Consider the following 18,807-nt stretch of genomic DNA (forward strand, 5'->3'; position numbering starts at 1 on the left):
CCTCACCTCTCCCTCTCTCCCCTCCCCTCTCTCCCTTTCCCTCTCTCCCCTCCCTTCTCTCGCCTCTCTCTCTCCCACCCCCCTCTCTCCCCTCACCTCTCTCCCCTCCCTCTCTCCCCTCCCTCTCTTCTCCTCCCCCTCCCCCTCTCCCCTCCCTCTCCCCCCATCCCCCACTGTGCCTTGGTGCCGGCCCATGTTTCTGATCTTGAAACATGTTTAATTTATTGAAACCAAGAAGGGCAGATGCTGGTTAATACACAAGAGGACACAAAGTGTGGAGTTACTCAGCAGGTCAGGCAGCATCTCTGGAGAACATGTACGGGTGAGGTTTCCTAACATTCTCCAGAGATGCCGGCTGACCCGCTGAGTTCCCCCAGCACTTTGAGGAACTGCTTTGATGATTCATTTCTTCTGGCCACACACGGGTATAAAAGTGCTTTCACTTCTCCTTGTACAGGGACCAACGAGCAGGCGATAATTGACGTAGTCGCCAACCGTTCCAACGACCAGAGACAGAAGATTAAGTTGGCATTCAAGACCCTGTATGGCAAGGTGCGTGTAGTTGCTCCACTGCTATCTATCTATCTCCATGACCCATCTCACCACCTGCCCATTGCTGGGGGACCTCACTGAAACACCCGCTCTAACACTTCACCTTTACACTTTAGAGATACAGTGCGGAAACAGGCCCTTCAGCCCACTGAGTCCGCTCCGAACAGCGATCACCCCGCACACTAACAGCATCCTGGGGACACACACTGGGGACAATTTACAATTTTATTACCAAAGTAAATTAACCTTGTTGGAGTGTGGGAGGAAACTAGAGAAACCCACGCGGTCACAATGAGAACGTGCAAACTCCGTACCGACAGCACCCGTAGTCAGGATCAAACCTGGGTCTCTGGCGCTGTGAGGCAGCAACTCTACCGCTGCGCCACCGTGCCGCCCCTAAGGTATACGCAAGGATACTATTCCTGAGACTCAGACCCACACTGCTGCACACCCCACAGACAACACCCAGCGGGACAGTGCTCACTGACTGGCACTGGGGGGCAGCTCCACTGGGAACAGTAACGTGGGCACTGAATCACTGGTGTACTGACCACACCTGGCTGGGGTACAGTGTCACTCACACTGGTTTACAGGAGTGGTCTCCCATTGTCTCCACCCTCTTAGCCTACCCTCCATCCTCCTCCCACCCCACCCTCTCTCACTCTTCCACCCCCACTCTCTCACCCTCCCACCCACACTCACCCTCCCCACACTCTCACTCTCTCACCCTCCCACCCCCACTCTCTCACCCTCCCCACCCTCTCTCCCTCCCACCCACACTCACCCTCCCACCCCACCCTCTCTCACCCACCCCACCCTCTCACCCTCCCACCCCACCCTCTCACCCTCCCCCCCACCCTCTCTCACCCTCCACCCCACCCTCTCCCTCCCACCCACCCCACCCTCTCACCCCACACTCTCTCACCCACCCCACCCTCTCACCCTCCCACCCCACCCTCTCACCCTCCCACCCCACCCTCTCTCACCCTCCCACCCCACCCTCTGTCACCCACCCCACCCTCTCACCCTCCCACCCCACCCTCTCTCACCCTCCCATCCCACCCTCTCTCACCCACCCCACCCTCCCACCCCACCCTCTCTCCCTCCCCCCCCCACCCTCTCACCTTGTTGCTCTCTTCCACTTTTCTTCTTCCTACCCCTCGTCTCACCTATTCTCCCTCTCCCCACACTATCTCTCACTCTCTCCCTCCCACCCACCTCAGCCTCTCCATATTGCCCCTCACAGACACACGCAGCTCCTTTTGCTCCCATTCTCACACTGCAACTCTCTCTCACTTTCACCTGATCGCAGCCTTCCTCTCATCCCCACTCTCTCTCCCGATGGTCCACTGCCCTCCCTCCAAAAGCTACCTCCTCCCTCCCTAGTCTCATCTCTCCCCCTCCCCCCCATGCTTGTCCCTATCTCTTTGGTGCTTACCCCTCCCTGCCTGCTGCTCTCCCATCCGTCCTTCCGTGGCCTTGCTCCTGTCCCCATGGGCCTTGTGCCCCCCCCCTGCCCCCACCCTCCCTCATTGATCCTTCCTGCCTCCCAAGCAATGATTCAAGGATACTCTATTGTCACATGTACCTAGATACAGTGAAATGCTTAGTTTTGCTTACAGACCCGGTAGATTCACACAGCAGACCTCACCTGGGCAGTACACATGTTTCTGCCATTGACATAGTTACAAAAGTTCACCAAACACTCCTATCTGAAATGTCCAGAACAGTCCCGATCTACTATCTACCTCACTGGAGACCCTGAGACGATCCTTGATCAGATTTTACTGGCTTTACCTTGCACTAAACCCTATTCCCTTATCATGTATCTATCTATACACTGTGAATGGCTCGATTGTAATCATGTATTGTCTTTCCGCTGACTAGTTATAAGGCAACAACAGCTTTTCACTGTACCTCGGTACACGTGACAATAAACTAAACTCAACTCAAGTATCTTCTGCCTCTACTGCAGGTGCCTCAATGCCGCCCCCCTCCCCCCCTTTATTCTCAGCAGCCCCCGGCTAGGTCCCCCCGTTGTTCTCGGCGCTGCACCTCGCTCTTGGGTTCCTCCTCGGTCTCGGCGGTTACTCGCAGGTCCCGTCGACCCCGGTGGCTCGGGGCCGAGTTTGGAATGTGCGGTGGGCTAGCCAGGCCTCCACCTGATTGGAGACCCTCGGACTATCTTAAATCGGACTTCATCTTGGCCTTTATCCTGTATCTGTACACTGTGGGCGGCGTGATTGTAATCGTGTACAGTCTTTCCGCTGACGGGTTAGCGCGCCACAAAGTCTCTTACTGTCGCTCGCTACACGTGACAATAAATTAAACTACTGACGCGTGTCTGTGTTTTATCTTTTAAAGGATTTGATCAAAGACCTGAAGTCCGAGCTCACTGGGAACATGGAGGAGATCATCATCGCCCTGTTCAAGCCGACCACCTTCTACGATGCTTGGAGTCTCAGGAAGGCGATGGAGGTACTGTTCATTAATCTGTTGTCAGTAATCAGTAACACAACTGGGGAAAAATACACACAAAGTGCTGGAGCAACTCAGGGGGTGACAGCATCTCTGAGGGACATAGATGGGTGATGTTTTGGTTCGGGACTGATGGTGGGTACCAATCTGAAATGTCGTTCAGGAAGCAGTCTCATGAAGGGTCCCAACCCGAAACGTCACCTATCCATCTCCTCCAGAGCTGCTGTCTGACCCGCTGAGTTACTCCAGCACTCTTTTTGTAAACCATCATCTGCCAGAGGTAGAGTTGCTGCCTCGCAGTGCCAGAGAGCCGGATTCAATCCAGATTACAGGTGCTGTGTGTGTACAGAGTTTGTACGCTCTTCCTGTGACCACGTGGGTTTTCTCCAGGTGCTCCGGTTTCCTCCCACACACACAGGTTTGTAGGTTAATTAGCTTTGGTAAAATTGTAAATTGTCTCTAGTGTTTAGGAAAGTGTACAGGGTGATTGCTGGTCAGTGTGGAATCAACGGGCTGAAGACTAAAAACTTTCTTGATTATTATGGATGTCAGGGCTTATGGGAAGAAGGCAGGAGAATGGGGTTAGTAGGGAGAAGTAGATCACCCATGATTAAATGGCGGAGTAAACTCGATGGGCCGAATGGCCCAATTCTGCTCCCATCACTTATGAACTTATAACTGAAGGTGACGTTAGCCTATGCTCAGCTCTGACTGGGAGATGCATGTAGACTTATCTGTGAAGTACCCTGCAGTTAAATAACCATTCTAGAACATTCCAGAGGGTGCCGGAAGTGTGTGGAAGGACTGCAGTTTTTCCTCATTCTTTGAACAATAAATTAATCTTCGATTCTGAAATGATCTACTCATAGTTGAGCAATGTTGGCACATCCCTCCTCCCACATTGTCGTCTGGCTAAGCCCTGCTCTGACAGATAATAGCACTCGGATTATAGTTTCCTTTCCAACCCTTCTGCCTGGCTGTTGTACTGTTGCCGGCACGTGTTGCCGCGGACCAGAGCCTGTGGTGCACCGCTGGTGATTGCCGCAGTCGCTGGAGATGGTGAGGGTGTGAGATGTGGAGAGCAGCGAGCCTCAGTGTGAAAGGCCCACACTCGCCACTCCCAGCCTGGCCCCGCTCCAACTGCCTGCCGCGTCAGCAGAGGGCGGCGCCCTTCATCTGCAGCTGCATGGAAAATAAGCGCTGGTTTTAATGTTGTTCTCAGCACAAAGGACACACCCAGGCAGTGTTTGTTGGAAAAGTATTGTGAGAGCTTGCCTCTCACTGCCTGTGGGTGTTCAGAGTTCAGCCTTACTTTAGACATTAGAGATACAGCGCGGAAACAGGCCCTTCGGCCCACCGAGTCCGCACCGACCAACAATCACCCCCTACACTAGCCCTGCCCTACACACTAGGGACAATTTACAATGTTTTACTGAAGCCAAACAAGCCAGTACATCTTTGGAATGTGGAAAGAAACTGGAGCAGCCTGGCGTGGGGCGACATGGTGTCGCAGCGGTAGAGTTGCTGCCTCACTGCGCCAGAGACCCGGGTTCCATCCTGACCTTGGGTGCTGTCTGTGCAGAGTTTGTACGTTCTGCCCGTGACCTGTGTGGGTTTTTTTCCGAGATCTTCGGTTTCCTCCCACACTCCAAAGACGTACAGGTTTGTAGGCTCATTGGCTTTGGTAAGAATTGTAAATTGTCCCTAGTGTGTTGGATAGTGCTAGTGTACGGGGATCACTGGTCGGCGCGGATTCAGTGGGTCAAAGGACATGTTGCCACGCTGTATCTCTAAACTAAACTAGACGTCCTGAGAAAACTCCCACGCTCACGGGGAGATCGTGCAAACTCCGTACAGGCAGCATCCATAGTCATGATCGAACCCGAGTCTCTGGCACAGTGAAGCAGCAGCTCTACCGCTGCACCACCCTGCCACCCTCTATTTCTAACCTGTGCTGTGCGTGAGCTGATAAAGCGTTTAAACATAGAAACATAGAATCATAGAAAATAGGTGCAGGAGTAGGCCATTCGGTCCTTCAGGCCAGTACTGACATTCAATTTGATCATGGCTGATCATCCAGAATCAGTACCCTGTTCCTGCTTTCTCCCCATATCCCTTGACTCCGTATTAGTGGCTCAGGGGCCTGGTTCTGGTCTAAAGCCTTGCGTGTCAGAACGGATGATGATCTGCCAACCCATCCACATTTACATCCAAGACATTTATACATATCACAAACAACAGCGGTCCCAGCACAGATCACTGTGTAGCTGCACTGGGCACAGAATACCACTCTCCCACCACAACCCTCTGCGTTCAATTAGTAAGCCAGTTCTAAATTCAAATGAGCAAGTCACCGTGGATGCCATATATCTTAATCTCAGTCCATTGTGAGGGTGTGGCACGGTGGTGCAGCGGTAGAGTTGCTGCCTCACAGCGCCAGAGAGCTGGGTTCCATCCTGACTACGGGTGCGGTCTGTACGCAGTTTGTACGTTCTCCCCGTGACCTGTGTGGGTTTACCCTGGGGGCTCCGGCTTCCTCCCACCCTCCAAAGACGTACAAGTTTGTAGGTGAATTGGCTTTGGTAAAATTGTCAATTGTCTCTGGTGCGTATAGGATGGGTGGACTGAAGGAAACCAGAGCACCCGGAGAAACTCACGCAGTTCACGGGGAGAACGTACAAACTCCATACAGACAGCACCCGTAGTCAGGATCAGACCCAGGTCTCCGGCGCTGTGAGGCAGCAACGTTACCGCTGTGCCGCCCAGCCGCATAAATTCCTGGGAATAGTGGAATATGTGGGAATGTAAAGTGCATTATGGGCCTGTCCCACTTAGGCGATTTTTCAGGCAACTACAGGCGACTAGTTTGTCGCCACATGTTCGCCGGTGTTCGCCGGGAGTCGTCCCCTCAGTCGCACAAAATGTCGTCGCGTCTTTCTGGTCGCCGCTAAATTTTCAACACGTTGAAAAAATGTCGGCGACAGTGGGTTTGACGCCAATGAGCGTAGCTTGACTTCTCCTGACGTAGGTACTGTCGTAGGTTGTCGCCGGTTATTCGACTATGACAGTCACCGGCACTTGCCTAAATAATCGCCAAGTGGGACAGACCCATAATATTGAATGTAATCTCCATCTCCTAACTTAAAACAGGGATGTTTCAGTATTCCAAGATTACTCATTGTTATTTCCAAATAGTGCTGGAAAGGGTGGAGACGTACTAAGATGTTGCCAGGACTGGAAAGTTGTAGCTATGGGGAAAGATTGGATAATCTCTTAAATGCAGCAATTCCAGCAACAGTCATTATGTCATTTCCCCCGAGTCTCAGTGGATCAGAGTTACTTCAGGTTATTGTAATGTTGGAGCCAGCAGCGGTCCTGGGCCATCACAGCGAACAGTTCAGCAGTGCAGCCCCATGCCAGAGCAAGGCCTCATCTTATAGAACATAGAGGGGTACAGCATAGGAATAGGCCCTTCGGCCCACAACGTCCGTGCTGAACATGATGCCAAGACCAACTAATCTCCGCTGCTTGCCCATGATCCATATCCCTTCATTCCCTGCACGGGCCATCCACAGTGTACATGATAAAGGGAATAACGTTTAGTTCAAGATAAAGTCCAGTAAAGTCCGATTAAAAATAGTGAATTAGATGGTATGGTCAGGACCGCTCTCTAGTTGGTGATAGGATGGTTCAGTTCCATGATAACAGCTGGGGAGAAACTGTCCCTGAATCTGGAGGTGTGCGTTTTCACACTTCTGTACCTCTTGCCTGATGGGAGAGGGGAGAAGAGGGAGTGGCCGGGGCGAGGCCCTAATGTAGCAATGTTACAAAATTTTGAGATTTTAAAAATCAAGTCTGTAATTTATCCCATCAGATAAAGCATAAAAATAAGTTTAATTTGACACCTAATTCACTTTCATATCTCAAGTATTTAAAAAGTTATGGCCATTTTCATACTGGGAAATTAGCATCTTGTTCCCTATTGATTTTCTATGGACATAACAAAAAAGCTGTGATCGTGAACAGTCAAAAGCCCATAACTTTCTTAAAAATTAAGAGAACTGAATGAAATTTTCAGTTATCATAGATTGAAGCATTCTGAAACAAATATAAAATAATCTTACTTGGATGACCTGAAATTAAAGCATATAATTAGTTAGTTACCTAATTGTAGCTAATTTCAGACTTCAATTACTAGATCTAAACATCTATCCATTTCTTAATAAATGATTAACATTTTTAAATAGCCTAAATGTCCAAATAATATTCACAAATAATTCACAATAAAACATGATTTTTAAATCTCATTTACATTAATTTATAGGCCAAATGGAAGGAATTTAGTGTTTAATTGCTGTAAATAAATGTCCATTTAAATCAGCTTTCCAGTGGGTCCCTGTGGAACGCGCTGGTTTAGAACGTTCACATTGCGGTAGATTTGTGCCCCAAATGCCGAGAAAAATACTGCGCGATATAATGGGCCCAAATTGAGCTACTCGCAATATTAAACTTTGTATAAAGGGATCTTTAGAAGCCCTTTTTAATGTAAAAATATACAACCTAACTTCTGCTATTTGCTTTATGAGACCCTGCGGGTGCGGGTGGTCGCGGGTTTAGAGATTGATTTTTAAACTACTATAACTATTATTCAAGGCCTTTAAACCTAATAATAGATTTTGCGACGGGGTCTTCCAGCGATTTTTCGTTAATAATTAACTAGGCTGAACATTTTCGATTGGAACAGCTTAGAGAAAATCGCGTTTTAAACCCGCCCCCTCTAAACGGCGCCAAAATCGCGCACACCCGCAACGGCAGATTTTCAAGGACGCTTCAGGTAGGCTTTGCAACATACCTACCTAATGTAAAAGCCTCTGTCGTATCAGCCTCCACTACCACCACTGGCAGCGTGTTCCAGGCACCCACCACCCTCTGTAAAACAAAGACTTGTCCCGCACATCTCCTTTAAACTTTTCCCCTCTCACAAAGCAATGCCCTCTAGTGTTTGACGTTTCCACACTGGGGTAAAAGGTTCTGACTGTCTACCCCATCTAAGCCCAATTTTGGTGGTGACAAAGCCAGGTTAAGTACTCCGCCACAGGAGTGATCTCCAGGAGGGGTAGAGGCTGCTCAAACACTGTCTCCTGCATCCCTGAGCCAAGCTCACCTCAACCTCTGTCCTCGTGATATTAAAGCATAGGACAGTAGAGTATAGAAGCAGGCTGTAGTGAAGAAGGGTCCCAAAACATCACCTATCCACATACTCCAGAGATGCTGCCTGACCTGCTGAGTTACCCCAGCACTGTTGTGTCCTTTTATGTAAAGCAGCATCTGTAGTTCCTTGTTTCTACGGGAACGGGCTGTACAGCCCACAAGGGCCGGACCCATCATAATGCCAGGTTAAACTAATCTCCTCTGCATGTACTTGATCCATATCCGTCCATTCGCTGCCTGTTCATCTAAAGGCCTGTCAAACGGCACCACCATATCTGCAGTGGAATACAAAATGGTATTCAATGATGGCAAGGGTGGCACAGAGGCGCAGTTGGTCGAGCCGCTACCTGTCAGCACCAGAGAACCAGGCGCGATCCTTGCTACGGGTCTCTGGCACTGCGAGTCAGCAGCACTACCCGCTGCAACGCTGTGCCGCCCTGTAGCTGCGACACTGCTCTGAATAACAAAGTTCTGGAGGAACTCAGCGGGTCAGGCAGCACGTGGGGAGGAATGGACAGACGGCATCTTAGGTTAGGATCCTTCTGCAGTCTGAAGAAGGGTCCTGACGAAAAACGTCTTCTGTCCATTTGCTCCCCGGATATTGCCTTACCCACTAAGTTTAGTTTAGTTTAGAGATATAGGGAGGAAACAGCCCACCGAGCCCGCGCCTGCCAGCGATCCCCGCACATTAACACTACCCTACACGCATTAGGGACAATTTTACATTTATAACAAGCCAATTAACCTACAAACCTGTACGTCTTTGGAGTGTGGGAGGAAACCGAAGATCACGGGGAGAAGGTACAAACTCTGTACAGACAGTAGTCGGGAGTGAACCCGGGTCTCTGGCGCTGTAAAGCAGCAACTCTACCGCTGCACCACCGTGCCACCACTCCAGTTGCTTGAGCATTTTTCCAGCATCTCCTCTCTGATACCACTGTGTCGCTTAAGTATTACTGACCCGTCTTATCTGGAGTGCACTCAAACGCAAAATCTTGGCTGAGAGGCCAGTGCGGTTACTGTGAACCAAACCATTCCTTCAGTATTTGCCCTGGGCCTGTGTAATCGCAGGAGATGCAACACCTGCCCCTATACCTCCTCCCTCGACTCTGTCCAGGGACCCCCACAGTCCTTTCAGGTGAGGCAGAGCTTCACTTACACCTCCTCCTATCACATCTCCTGTATCCGTTGATTCTGGTGTGGTGCCCCTAAAAACCGGTGAGACCAAGCGCTGGCTGGGCGATCGTTTCGCTGAACACTTACGATCAGTCCACCTTGGCCTGTGCCATCTCCCGGCAGCTTACTACCCAGCGGTATGAACAAATTTCTCTAATTCCCTTGAATTCCCTCCCTCCCCCACCCTAGTGGTCCTACCAGTTCCACTGTTCACACCCCTGTATTGTTATCACCTCTTCCCCAGCCAACAATGGGCCATTGTGGGCTCCATTCTTCCTTGGACCTCTGTTTCCGGCCCCTGATTTGTTCTGGTCTTTTCCGACCCGCAGTTTCCAGCTTCTATATTCAGTCTGAAGAAGGGTCCCAACCCGCAAGGTCACCCATACTTTCGCTCCGGAGATGCTGCCTGACCCGCTGAGTTACTCCAGCACTTTGTGTCTATCTTCAGTATACACCAGCATCTACAGTTCCTTCCTGCATATTCTCCCCTGTATGTCTGGGACCGGACCAGTCCCGTTTCATTTGCATTTCGTTGTCTCTGTACTGTACACTGACAATGACAATTAAAATTGAATCTGAATCTGAATCTGAATCATTCATAGAAACACAGGAAATAGATGCAGGAGTAGGCCATTCGGCCCTTCGAGCCAGCACCGCCATTCAATGTGATCATGGCTGATCATCCCCAATCAGTACCCTGTTCCTGCCTTCTCCCCATAGCCCTTACTCCGCTATTTTTAAGAGCCCTATCTAGCTCTCTCTTGAAAGCATCCAGAGAACCTGACTCCACCGCCCTCTCAGGCAGAGAATTCCACAGACTCACCACTCTCTGTGAGAAAAAGTGTTTCCTTGTCTCCGTTCTAAGTGGCTTACTCCTTATTCTTAAACTGTGGCCCCTGGATCTGGACTCCCCCAACATCGGGAACATGTTTCCTGCCTCTAGTGTGTCCAAGCCCTTAACAATCTTATATGTTTCAATGAGATCCCCGCACATCCTTCTAAACTCCAGAGTGTACAAGCCCAGCTGCTCCATTCTCTCATGGTCCATTCTCTCAATATGAATGGTCGAAGGGCCATTCATCTTGAATTCGGCCTTCGACCATTCAATATGATCATGGCTGATCATCCACAATCAGTATCCCGTTCCTGCATCTTCCGCATATCCCTTCATTCCGTTGATTCACGTCCTCATTTCCTCTACCTCCTCTTCCGCAGGGAGCCGGGACACAAGACCGGGTGCTGATTGAGATCCTCTGCACCAGGAACAACCAGCAGATCCGCGACATTGTGACCTGTTACAAGGTAGAGCTGGAAAGAGATCTGGAGAAGGATTTGCAGAAAGACACCAGCGGACATTTCAAGAGACTGCTCATCTCAATGTCACAGGTCAGTCAGTGGTGTCGATTGTGGTCTCTGTGTAAACTGACTGGACAGTGGACGCAAGAACGTCTGATCAGTTTAGTTTAGAGATACAGCGTGGAAACAGGCCCTTCGGCCCATCAAATCAGCGCCGACCAGCGATCCCCGCACACGAACACTATCCTACACTCTAGGGATAATTTACATTTATACCAAACCAATTAACCGACAAACCTCGACGTCTTTGGATTAAACCCATGTGATCACAGGGAGAACGTACAAACTCTGGACAGACAACGCCCGTAGTCAGGATGGAACCTGGGTCTCTGGCGCTGTAGTTCAGCAACTCTACCGCTGCGCCACCGTGCTGCCCTCTGCCGATCACTGGAACGACTTGAGTATAGGCTTCACATTTCCCAATTCCACCTAACATCAGCCACGCTTCAATAAGTTGAAGTTGACCTAATTATTCCATCAACTCTTTAAATTTGTAAAAAAGAACAATTATTCTAGGCACACAAGATAGATACAAAATCTTGGAGTAACTCATCGGGTCAGGCAGCATCTCTGGAGAGAAGGATTGGGTGACGTTTCGGGTGGAGACCCTTATTCAGACTGAGAGTCGGGGGAGAGGGAGACTAGACATGGAAGTGTTAAACACATTCCTTTTCTCCAGAGTTGTTGCCTGACCCGATGAGTTATAGCGTCATAGAGTGAAACAGTGTGGAAACAGGCTCTTCGGCCCAACTTGCCCACACCGGCCAACACATCCCAGCTACATTAGTCCCACCTGCCTGCGTTTGGTCCATAGCCCTCCAAACCTGTCCTTTCCATATACCTGAAAAAAACTGTTCCTTAAACGTTGCGATAGTCCCTGCCTCAACTACCTCCTCTGGCAGCTTGTTCCATACACCCACCAACCTCTGTGTGAAAAAGTTACCCCTCGGATTCCTATTAAATCTTTTCCCCTTCACTTTAAACCAATGTCCTCTGGTCTTCGATTCACTACTCTGGGCAAGAGACTCTGTGCATCTACCTGATCTGTTCCTCTCATGATTTAATACCTCAATAAGATCACCCCTCATCCTCCTGCGCTCCAAGAAATAGTCCCAGCCTACTCAACCTCGCCCTATAGCTCAGACCCTCTAGTCCTGGCAACATCCTCATAAATCTCCTCTGTTCCCATTCCAGCTTGACAACATCTTTCCTATAACATTGTGGCTAGAACTGAACACAATACTCTAAATGCAGCCTCACCAACATCTTATACACCTGCAAAATGACCTCACAACTTCTCAATACTCTGACTGATGAAGGCCAAAGTGCCAAAAGCTTATTTGACCACCTTATCTACCTGCGACACGATCTTCAAGGAACTATGTACCTACACTTAAATCCCTCTATAATACTCCACAGAGGCCTACCATTCACTGTGTAGGTCAAAATGCCTCACACTTATCTGTATTAAATTCCATCAACCATTCAATATAATACAATACAATACAATGAACTTTATTTTTCCGTTAGGAACTTTGGTTTCTGCAGCCATACGACAAAAATAAATAATTATACAAGACACACAACCAACTCAATTCACACCAACATCCATTAGAGTGAATCTCCTCCTCACTGTGATGGAAGGCAAAGTCTTGTCTCTCCCCTACTCTCCATCCTCTCCCAATGTTAAAGCCCCCGGCGGGCGACGGTAAGTCCCGCGTCCGTTAAGGCCGCGCCAGCGATGCCAGGCCCCGCTCCGGGTCTTAATGTTGGAAACCCCAGCGGGCAATGGCAAGTCCCGCGGCCGTTAAAGCCGCACCGGGCAATGTCAGGTCCCGCTCCGGGCCATTTTCAGCCCCGCAACTCAGGCGGGAGAAGCTGCCGCCGAGGGAGCTCTGGAAAGCGGTCTCCCACCAGGGACCCGCGAGCTCCCGATGTCACTGTCCACAGGCCTGCAGCCGGAGCCCCCAAAGCCCCGAAGTCTGGTCGCAGCCTCGCGCCATCACAGCTCCCCACACTCTGAATCTGGCCAGCCCCACGATGGTGAGTCCGCAGGCTCCGCGACTGGAGCCCCCAGGTCCTTCCGGCTGGAGGCCGCTCCACGGTGCTAGGCCCCAACGACAATGGAGACCCGACAGGGAAAAGGTCGGGACTCCCGTGCAGGGAAGAGATTTAAAGGTTTCCCCCACATATACACAGTCAAAAACAATATAAAAACTACAGCAAACGGGACAAATATTTTTTTTAAAAAGGACAGACGAACTGCAGGGACCGCACCATTACAGCGCCGCCATTCCTCTGCCCACTTGGCCAATCGATCCAGATCCTGCTGCAATCTTTCACAACCATCTTCACTATCTGCAAAACCACTCACTTTTGTATCATCAGCAAACTTGCTAATCTTGCCCTGTATGTTCTCATCCAAATCATTGATGTAGATGACAAACAGTAACGGGCCCAGCACCGAACCCTGAGGCACACCGCTAGTCACAGGCCTCCAGTCTGAGAAGCAACCTTTCTTCCATGGAGCCAATTTGCTATCCATTCAGCTATCTCTCCTTGGATCCCCTGCGATCTAACCTTCCAGAGCAGCCTACCATGTGGAACCATATCAAATGCTTTACTGAAGTCCATGTACACAACATCTACAGCTCTGCCCTCATCAACCTTTTTGGTCACGTCTTCAAAAAAACTCAGATTTATAAGACACGACCTCCCACGTACAAAACCATGCTGGCTATCCATATCAGCCCTTGCCCATCCAAATGTCTGTATATTCTATCCCTCAGAATACCCTCTAGTAACTTTCCAACTACAGATGTTAAGCGCACCAGCCTATAGTTCCAGCATTTTCCCTGCAGCCCTTCTTGAATAGAGGCACAACTTTTGCCAACCTTCCGGCACCTCTCCTGTATTTAAAGATGACTTGTAAATTTCAACCAGGGCTCCCGCAATTTCCTCTCAGGTTTCCCACAATTTCCTCGGATATATCCTATCAGGCCCTGGAGATTTGTCTACCTTCATACAAGAGTTACTCCAGCATTTTGTGTATCTTTGGTATAAACCAGCATCTGCAGTTCCTTCCTACACATCGTCCCTTTACATTAATATCTTCGTTGCACAGTCCTGACCCACAAGATCCTTTCCCTTAATATATCCTCTAGCTTCAACAAGATCACTAGCTCCTCTCTTCTTCTGCCTCTATAGTTTAGTTCAGCGATACAGCGCGGAAACAGGCCCTTCGGCCCACCGAGTCCTCACCAGCCAGTGATCCCTGCACATTAACACTACCCCACACACACTAGGGACAATTTACACATGTAACAAGCTAATTAACCTACAAACCTGTACGTCTTTGGAGTGTGGGAGGAAACCGAAGATCTCGTAGAAAACCCACGCGGTCACGGTGAGAACGTACAGACAGCACCTGTAGTCGGGATCAAACCGGGTCTCTGGCGCTGTGAGGCAGCAACTCTACCGCTGTGCCACCGTGCACCATTCCCACGTTGTTTGTGCTAACTTGAAAGACAACAATGTGATCCTCCGTTCCCCTCGTCAATATTCTCTCAACCTACTTCACCATCTCACCCTCTTATCATATACATAACATGCTGCATACCGATTCTAGAGTCATAGCCACATAGTACAGGCGCAGCCCCTTCTGCATAACGTGCACATGCTAACCAAACTTCCCCATCTATGCAAGTTCTAATGGCCAGAGTTTTGTCCATATCCCTCGAAACCTTTCCTAACCATGTACCTAAATACTGTTATAGTACTTATATAGGACCGAATAGCCTAATTCTGCTCCTATAACTTATGAACACATGACAATAGATAGGAGTAGGCCATTTGGCCCTTCGACCCAGCACTGCCATTCAATGTGATCATGGCTGATCATCCACAATCAGTACCCCGTTCCTGCCTTCTCCCCATATCCCTTGACTCCGCTATCTTTAAGAGCCCTATCCAGCTCTCTATGAACACAGTTCCTTGAAAATGGCGTCACAGATAGATAAGGTAGTCAAGAAAGCTTTCAGCATATTGTTCAGAGTATTGAGTATAGAAGTTGGAAGGTCATGTTACATTGAATAAGACGTTGGTGAGGCCACACTAAAGAGTATTGTGTTCAGTTTTGGTCATCCATTATAGGAAAGATGTTAAATGGGAAAGTGTACAGAGAAGATGTATGAGGATGTTGCCAGGACTCGAGGGCCTGAGCTATAGGGGGAGGTTGAGTAAGCTATGACTATTAGAAACATAGAAACATATAAAATAGGTGCAGGAGTAGGCCATTCGGCCATTCGGCCCACACCGCCATTCAATATGATCATGGCTGATCATCCAACTCAGTATCCCGTACCTGCCTTCTCTCCATACCCCCTGATCCCTTTAGCCACAAGGGCCACATCTAACTCCCTCTTAAATATAGCCAATGAACTGGCTTCAACGACCTTATGTGGCAGAGAGTTCCAGAGATTCACCACTCTCTGTGTGAAAAATGTTTTCCTCATCTCAGTCCTAAAGGATTTCCCCTTTATCCTTAAACTGTGACCCCTTGTCCTGGACTTCCCCAACATCGGGAACAATCTTCCTGCATCTAGCCTATTCTTTGGAGTGCAGGTGGATGAGGTGTGATCTTATTTGGAGGTACAAGATCATGAGAGGATTAGATAGGGTGGATGCACAGTATTTTACCCAGAGTAGGGCAATCGAGAACCAGAGGTTTGTTTAAGATTTAATAGGAACCTGAGGGACAACTTTTGAGTAGCCAGAGTGGCAGGTACTATCACATCGTTTGGGAAACATTTAGACAGGTACGTGGATAGGACAGGTACATGGATGGGACAGGTACATGGATGGGACAGGTACATGGATGGGACAGGTACATGGATGGGACAGGTACATGGATAGGATAGGTACATGGATAGGACACGTTTAGAGGGATATATGGGCCAAACGCAGACAGGTGTAGCTGGGACATGTTGGTCTGGATTGACAAGTTGGGCTTTATCACTCTATAACAACACAGAGGGTGTCTTGGCTTGAGTCCACCTTGCCGTTCACCAGCTCCTGCACGCTACACCACTAACCTGCTTAACCTGTTTTGCAGCCTAGTTTCTATTATCTATCTACGTTTGATCTCGCTGCAAACCAAGCCCTAAAACACTGACTGAAATCTAGCTCAGGCTCACACAGATCATTGCACATGCTGAAAGCAAAACGTACAAAAGCCTTTCCAGTTTGCACCAAATAGAGTTCTTAAGCTCATACGTGATAGGAGCAGAATTTGGCCATTCGGCCCATTGTCTACTTCACCATTCAATCATGGCTGATCGATCTTTCTCTCTCAACCCCATTCTCCTGCCTTCTCCCCATAACCCCTGACACCCGTACTAATCAAGAATCTATCTCTACCTTAAAAATATCAATTGACGGCCTCCACAGCCGTCTGTGGCACTGATTTCCACAGATTCACCGCCCTCTGACTAATGAAATTCCTCTTCATCTCTTTTCAAAAGAAATGTCCTTTAATTCTGAGTCCTAGACTCTCCCACTAGTGGAAACATCCTCTCCACATCCATTCTATCCAGGCTTTTTACTATTCGACGAGTTTCAATGAGGTTCCCTCACATCCTTCTAAACTCCAGCGAGTACAGGCCCAATGCCGACAAACGCTCATCAACACCCTCATTCCTGGGATCATTCTTGTAAACCTCCTCTGGACCCTCTCCAGAGCCAGCACATCGTCAGATATGGGGCCCCAAACTGTTTGCAATATTCCAAATGCAGTCTGACCAAGCGCCTTATAGAGCCTCAGCATTACATCCTTGCTTTTGTATTCTAGCCCTCCCAATATAAATGCTAGCATTACATTTGCCTCCCTTACTACCGATTCTGTAATGGGAAGGAGGAGGGAGAGGGGAGAGAGAGGGAGACAAAGAGGAGAGACAGATTATAGCGTGGGGGAAAGAGCTACATCTACATGGGGTAGAGAGAGAATGACCACTTGGGGAGAGAGGGAGAGCCTATGACTGCAATGTCTTAGCACACAATAAAAGCTTTTCACTGTTCCTCGGTCCACGTGACAATAAACTAATTTGAACGTCACTAAAGCTGATCTACCCCCCCCCCCCCCCCCCCCCCCCCCCCTTAATTGCGGACAAATCTAACACCTCTGTGCTTTCCTGTGGCAGGGTAACCGTGACGAGGCCCAGACGGTGGACATGCAGAAGGCCGCGGCAGATGCGCAGCGGCTGTTCAATGCCGGGGAGGGCAAGCTGGGCACGGACGAGTCCACCTTCAATATGATCCTGGCCACACGCAGCTTCCCGCAGCTGCAGGCCACCGTCCATGAGTACGGGAAAGTAAGTGCTTCAGTTACCTAGCTCGGGCGCAGAGGCCCCTTGCTACTTTTCACTTGAGTTTAGAGATACAGCACGGAAACAAGCCCTTCAGCCCACCGAGTCCGCGCCGACCAGCGATCCCCGCACACTAACACTACCCTACGCACATTGGGGGAAATTTACAATTTTAACAAACCGATTAACCTACAAAACCGCACGTCTTTGTAGTGTGGGAGGAAACCAGAGCACCCGGAGAAAACCCACGCTGTCATGGGGAGAATGTACAAACTCCGTACAGGCAGCACCCGTAGTCGGGATTGAACCTGGGTCTCTGGCGCTGCACCACCGTGCCCCCCCCTGCACTATCGTTTGACAGGAAGAATGGCTGGGGCCGTCACACAGTCCTCCAGAGGTTTGTAGAGTGGTGTAGGTTTACATTGGGTGAATGGGAAAGACTGTCATCTCTGGTGGTGGAGCTAGAAGCAGTGAGAACAGTCACAACACAGAGACGTGCAGTAGTTTTAGTGCTGTGCTGGGTGTGCAATCACAAGGTGAAGCCCTGCACACTGGTGTAGACTGTTACAGCAGCAAACCTGGACACAGCCTGATTGCCAGTGTTATGGTCTAAATGCTGTACAGTAAGCCCTCAATGTTATGGACCTCTGCAGAACGGATTTTGGTGATAGAGGATGGAATTGCCGACCTTCACCACCAGACTGTGTCTGCCGCCACCTGCACACCCAAACGTCACCTATCTAAGTTCCCCAGAGATGCTGCCTGACCCGCTGAGTTACTCCAGCACTTTGTGTACTTTTGTGTATTAACTAGCATCTGCAGTTGTTTATTTCTCCAACTTATACAATGATAATCCCATAGGTAGACATAATATGCTGGAGTAACTCAGCGGGACAGGCAGCATCTCTGGAGAGAAGGAATGGGTGACATCTCGGGTCGAGACCCTTCTTCAGACTGATGTCAGAGGAGGGGGCGGGGCAAAGATAGAATGTAGTCGGAGACAGTAAGACTAGTGGGAGAACTGGGAAGGGGAAGGGGATAGAGAGCGAAAGCAATGACTATCTGAAGTTAGAGAAGTCAACGAGAAATAAACTACCCAAGCAAAATATGAGGTGCTGTTCCTCCAATTTGCGCTGGGCCTCACTCTGACAATGGAGTCAGATTGGGAATAGGAGGGGGAGTTGAAGTGCTGAGCCACCGGGAGATCAGGTTGGTTAAGACGGACTGATCGGAAGTGTTCAATGATCGCCGAGCCTGCACTTGGTCTCGCCAATGTAGGGAAGTTGACACCTCGAACAGTGGATACAGTAGATGAGGTTGGAGGAGGTGCAAGTGAACCTCTGCCTCTCCTGGAAAGACTGTTTGGGTCCTTGGACGGAGTCGAGGGGGAAGGTAAAAGAACAGGTGTTGCATTTCCTGCGGTTGCTGGGGAAAGTACCTGGGGAGTGGGTGGTTTGGGTGGGAAGGGACGAGTTGGCCAGGGAATTACAGAGGGAACGGTCTCTGCGGAAAGCAGAAAGGGGAGGAGATGGGAAGATGTGGCCAGTAGTGGGATCCTGTTGGAGGTGGCGAAAATGTTGGAGGATTATAAGTTGTATGCGACGTCTGGTAGGGTGAAAGGTGAGGACAAGGGGGACTCTGTCCTTGTTACGAATGGGGGGGAGGGAGAGCA

At 49.6% G+C, this 18,807-nt stretch overlaps 1 protein-coding gene across 4 annotated transcripts in view; it reads left to right on the forward strand.

Annotated features, from left to right (window-relative positions):
* anxa7 (annexin A7) overlaps positions 1 to 18,807 on the forward strand; it is a 56,778-nt gene that overhangs the window by 30,368 nt on the left and 7,603 nt on the right. For all 4 annotated transcript variants that reach the window (XM_033012885.1, XM_033012886.1, XM_033012887.1 and 1 more), the window contains 4 exons: positions 458 to 552; positions 2,917 to 3,030; positions 10,633 to 10,803; positions 16,971 to 17,141. In XM_033012885.1, coding sequence (XP_032868776.1) covers positions 458 to 552; positions 2,917 to 3,030; positions 10,633 to 10,803; positions 16,971 to 17,141 — 551 coding nt within the window. The remainder of the gene's footprint in view (positions 1 to 457; positions 553 to 2,916; positions 3,031 to 10,632; positions 10,804 to 16,970; positions 17,142 to 18,807) is intronic.

This window comes from Amblyraja radiata, chromosome 37 (assembly GCF_010909765.2).
Source record: "Amblyraja radiata isolate CabotCenter1 chromosome 37, sAmbRad1.1.pri, whole genome shotgun sequence".
Taxonomy (NCBI): Eukaryota; Metazoa; Chordata; class Chondrichthyes; order Rajiformes; family Rajidae; genus Amblyraja; species Amblyraja radiata.